Source organism: Poecilia reticulata, linkage group LG15, assembly GCF_000633615.1.
Source record: "Poecilia reticulata strain Guanapo linkage group LG15, Guppy_female_1.0+MT, whole genome shotgun sequence".
NCBI classification, from domain to species: domain Eukaryota; kingdom Metazoa; phylum Chordata; class Actinopteri; order Cyprinodontiformes; family Poeciliidae; genus Poecilia; species Poecilia reticulata.
This window is the reverse complement of record NC_024345.1, coordinates 21,963,382-21,968,547: the sequence shown is the minus strand read 5'-3', so window position 1 is coordinate 21,968,547 and position 5,166 is coordinate 21,963,382. Positions and strand designations below refer to the sequence as shown.

Sequence of the window (5,166 nt, the reverse complement as noted above, 5' to 3'; positions counted from 1 at the left end):
ATATTGACATGCAAATAAAGTTATCTAAATCTGAAGGCAAAAGTATAATTTGGAAAGAAAGCAAGAAGATATGGGAAGCTAGGTTGGTAAATGAAATAAATGGAAGACATTTATTTAGGATACAAAATACAGTTGATGTAGATAGAATCAGAGGAATAAACAAGAGGGAGGAGATCATTATAAATAGAATAAGAACCGGGCATAGTTTCCTAAATGGAACTCTTTTTAAGATGGGGAAATACCTTACTGGTTTATGTAGATACACCTTACTGGTTTATGTAGATGGCGTGATGTAGAAACAGTGGAACATGTTTTGATTAAATGTAGAAAGTATGAAAGCCAAAGAAGATTATTAAAAACGGAACTAGGTGTTGGTAGGGAATTAAAATTTGAGAAGGTGATCGATCAGCTGAATAGTATTGAGGGGAAAAAGAAGATTTTTTGTTTTTTAAAAAAACAATGGGATCTTTAAGAGAATTTGAGGTGTTGACGATAGGAGTCAATAGAGGGCAGTAGTGCAACGAATTGGATGCAAGTTGCCGTTAAAACCAGAAGAAGAAGAAGAAGAAGAAGAAGAAGAAGAATGTTGTTGTACTGTAGGGAGCGGAACGCACCTCTAAAGTTATTTGTAATCTGAAAAGAAGAAGAATGAAACCAAGGAAACTGTCCTGAATGTCGAAACATTCATATATTTCTGTTTTGTCTTCGCAAGTCCATAAGAAAAAGAAAATGGTAAGAATTTTTTCAGGTAAATTTTCTCAGAACGTGAATCAGAAACAGCTGATATTTTAACTCTCCGAATTTTGCGCACTCTGAACATAAAGTTAAAGCCGACTTTAGGCAAAACGAGTTATTTATATCATCTGTTAGTCAATAACAACTTTAAAAATAACGATGATGTTGTTGGTTACTATTTAATAAACTGTGAAATAACGTAATAAGGTGACTGCGTTTATTTGTGATGGAAAGTAGCAATTATGTTAGCAACGCAGATATTCACAAAGGATAGGTGTCTGTGTCGATGCCTGATTAATAATAATGCCAATGTAACAAAACCATTTACAAAATGCGGTTCTGTTTATAATTTAAGTTGTGTCAGATGACAATTTTATTTCACATCACTCATGCTTATATAGCAGCATCGCCAAACGTAACCAGTTGAACTTGCTACAGGGTATTTTCCGTTCACATCCAAGTATACAAGAATAAAATAACTAAGGATGCAAGTAGCAGCAGTGTCAGCAGGGCCGAGCTCAAAAAGTCACATTGGCAGCTATCGCAGCACTTCCGGTGACAGCTGCCAATGCTGCCAGCTGATTTTATTGGCCATCTGTCGATTACCAGATGTATTTGTTATGTTGCCTGTTCTGTATCCATTGGTTGGCTATATGATGGTTTAGTTTCCCACTTTGATGCCAAATGACATGTTTGATTGGTGTTCAGACTGACGCTGGTTGTTGGGAGCCGGATCGCATCCAGCCGGACTTATTAATGTCTACAGACGAAACCTCTGGAAGAGGAGATTCCTCCAACACCTTCTTCATCGAGACCAGTTCTGGAAATCACGTCCCTTGGTCCGTCTGTGTGAACCTTGAGTCCACCATCATTGGTAAGTCTCAATACATGTCGGAAAAATGTTGAAAAAAAGAAATGAAATCAAGTATTTGAACAAGCTCGGGCATCTGGTAAGGATGCCTCCTGGACGCCTCCCTGGTGAGGTGTTCCGGGCACGTCCCACCGGGAGGAGGCCTCGGGGAAGACCCAGGACACGCTGGAGGGATTACGTCTCTCGGCTGGCCTGGGAACGCCTTGGGATTCCCCCGGAGGAGCTGGAAGAAGTGGCTGGGGAGAGGGAAGTCTGGGCCTCCCTTCTGAAGCTGCTGCCCCCGCGACCCGACCCCGGATAAGCGGAAGAAAATGGATGGATGGATGGATGAAGTATTTGAACATGTGTTTATGTGATGGCTGCTCCTTCAGCAGTTATCGCATTTCTATCCTCAATCAGTGGTCAATGAGCTAAATTTACGCTCAGTGTCCCACTCTGACTACCTTCATGAAGTGCTCAGTGGATTTGTCTGCAAAGTGCCTCTCTTATATGTTCATATCAGTCAGAGATGTGACTCGGATTTCCATTATACTCCAATATAATGTACTAATATCCTGAGGTAGCTGTGATTCCTTACGCCACAATGTTTGTCTCTCCCGAGATCCAGTTATGTATCTTGGATACTGCAGAGGTTTTTGATGGTAATTGTTGGGTCTTAATAGGCTTGGCATATTATTTCAACTAGACCCTCATCCTCCACAATGTTAATCAGTTTTTAATGGGTAGCACTAGCCACCCATTTAGCTATTGCTGTTGAAACTTTGTTGCTTGTTGAATTATCTAGATGTCTCAGTTCTGTTAAAACTACCATCTGATAGAACTTTGTAGGTAAAGTTTAGGTTTAAAGGACACTTTCTTTATTCAGTTCTTTGCAACCATATTGATAATTCTCCATCACTGAACCTGTTAATTTCCAGGGCTTTCTGCTACTCTCTGAGTTCTCCTGGACTCATATTCAAAAAAAATGTATGAGTTGTCCAATGAAATCTTTGATTACTCTTTTTACTCCTCTATCAGAAGTCTTACCAGGGACACATGATGTTTAATGATGAAATTGTTCTTTCCAGTCCAGGACTTTGGATCTATCAGCGCTCAGGCGACTATTCAGAAGTTTAGAAACACAAATCTAAGGTTTTCCATTTGTACAATATATTTTGTATAATTTTTTTGAAGGTCTCTGGTTTTATCAATCGTATCACTGTGCATAGGTTTCATCAAGAAAAACCTTCCTATAGGCCGAGATGTCATCAGAAACCAGCTGATGTTGCCTGTGAACTTTCTTGAGTTACTTAAAATGCAGCGTAAATACTTTCTCACATGCATAATGTCTTTTAGTTTTTCCTGCAGATGATAAGCAGATGGTCAAAGAAGAAGCCCCAGAAGACCAAAAAAACTATGTGTACCTGCATGACCCAAAGCCCTGCCACATAAAAGAGGAAGAGGAGAGAGTCTGGATCAGTCAGGGGGAAGAGGTGCGAAATGTGAAGGAGGAAATAGAAAGGGCCATAAAGAGTGAGGATGATAAACAGTCCCCTCTGCTTTCACAGCTTTATCAAAACCAAATTAAAGCCAGAGAACTTCCAGAAGGAAACAATGGCGGAGATTTCATCAAGACAGAAGATCATGAAGATGATTTCAACTTTTTAGAGTCTGAAGACACCAAGAAAGAGGAAGAGGATGATGATGTGGTGCTGAAACACTTGTCAGATTCTGGACTGAAAACTAAAGGCATGGCCAGAGCTCCTGAGTCAGATGGAGAACTTGTTAGCAAACCAAATTCAGAAATAGCGTCTCCAGGGTTGCTGGATATTAAGAAATGTTTTAAAAAGAACAAAAATTGTGACTCACGAAGGAAGGTCAAAACAGGAGAGAAGTTGAGCTGTGAAGACTGTGGCAAAACATTTATTAAAAAACAGAATTTAAACATACACATGAGAATTCACACAGGAGAGAAACCTTTCTGTTGCGACGTCTGTGGACATAAATTTACTGAAAAATCTAATTTAAATAGACACATGAGAATCCACACAGGACAGAAAACTTTCTGTTGTGATCTTTGTGGAGATACATTTAACCAAAAATCACATTTAAACACACATATGTTAATCCACACAGGACAGAAGCCTTTCTGTTGTGAGATCTGTGCACATTGCTTTAACCATNCACATTGCTTTAACCATAAATCTAGTTTAAACACACACATGAGAACCCACACAGGTCAGAAGCCCTTCTGTTGTGATGTCTGTGGACATAAATTTGGCCGAAAACAAAATTTAAACACACATATGTTAATACATACGAGATAGAAGCCTTTCTGTTGTGAGATCTGTGGACATCAATTTTGCCGAACAGCACATTTAAACACACACATGAGAATCCACACAGGACAGAGAACTTCCAGAAGAAAACAATGTAGGACAATCCATCAAGACAGAAGATCATCAAAATGGTTCCATGTCCTTAGAGTGTGAATACACCAAGGAAGATGAAGAGGACAATGATGTAGAGCTGAAACACTTGTCAGACTCTGGACTGAAAACTAAAGGCATGGCCAGAGCTCCTGAGTCAGATGGAGAACTTGTTAGCAAACCAAATTCAGAAATAAGCTCTCCAGGGTTGCTGGATATTAAGAAATGTTTAACAGAGAAACAAAATTGGTGACTCACGAAGGAAGGTCAAAACAGGAGAGTTTAACTGTGAAGACTGTGGCAACACATTTATTAAAAAACAGAATTTAAACACGCATAAAAATTCACACAGGACAGAAACCTTCCTGTTGTGATCTCTGTGGATACAGATTTGGCCGTAAATCACATTTAAACTCACATATGAGATTCCACACGGGACAGAAACCTTTCTGTTGTGATCTCTGTGGACATGGACTCTGACCTTCAGCCTTAAGAAGACCGCGGAACTTTTGCCTATATGCTTCCGGCACCAGTTCATATGCTTTGAGAACAGCTGTTTTCACTGAATCATAATTCAGACTGACGTCAGACGGAAGCGAAGCATAAACCTCTTGAGCTTTCCCCGTAAATACGCACTGCAATAATAATGGCCAAAATTGTTTTGGCCATTGTAATGATACAGCCACTCTCTCAAACAGGACAAAATACATGTYCACATCCTTTTCGGAAAAGGGTGGTACCAAACGAATGCACTTGCTTATATCAAATGTAGAGGAACCCCACGGGGCAGTCGAGCTGCTCACCTCAAGCTCTTTCAAACRAACTTCTTTATTTGCTTCAGTTTCCAATTTACGCAGTTGGAACTCATGATCCAACTCCCGTTCTCTRAGATCCAGACGGCGAAGTTCAAGCTGCAGTTCCAATTCGCGAAGATCAAACGAAGTYCTGTCAGTCCCAGCGCCCTGACAGTCTTGACGGCTAGTCTGGGCATCAGGGCTACTCAGAGGAGCCGTGTCAGAGTGAATTTGAACATCAGCACCAGAGTTAACCTGTGGACCAGCATCAAAACTAACGCGAGGAAGAACGCCAGCGTCAGTTAGAGCCGAAACAATCTCGGATTTCATTTCCGCCTTTCTCAACTGCTTAGAAACG

The 5,166-nt window shown here is 40.4% G+C and overlaps 1 protein-coding gene across 2 annotated transcripts in view; it reads left to right on the top strand.

The window, feature by feature from the left end:
• Positions 1–273: 273 nt before the first annotated feature.
• Positions 274–5,166, top strand: part of LOC103477190 (zinc finger protein ZFP69-like) — a 10,010-nt gene continuing 5,117 nt past the window's right edge. Inside the window, exons 1-3 of one of the 2 annotated variants that reach the window (XM_017308778.1) lie at positions 274–732; positions 1,444–1,609; positions 2,942–3,282. In XM_017308778.1, coding sequence (XP_017164267.1) covers positions 673–732; positions 1,444–1,609; positions 2,942–3,282 — 567 coding nt within the window. In that variant the 5' untranslated portion in view covers positions 274–672. Of the gene's footprint in view, positions 733–1,443; positions 1,610–2,941; positions 4,459–5,166 lie in introns of those variants that run through there. The other variant, XM_017308777.1, reaches the window with a different exon arrangement.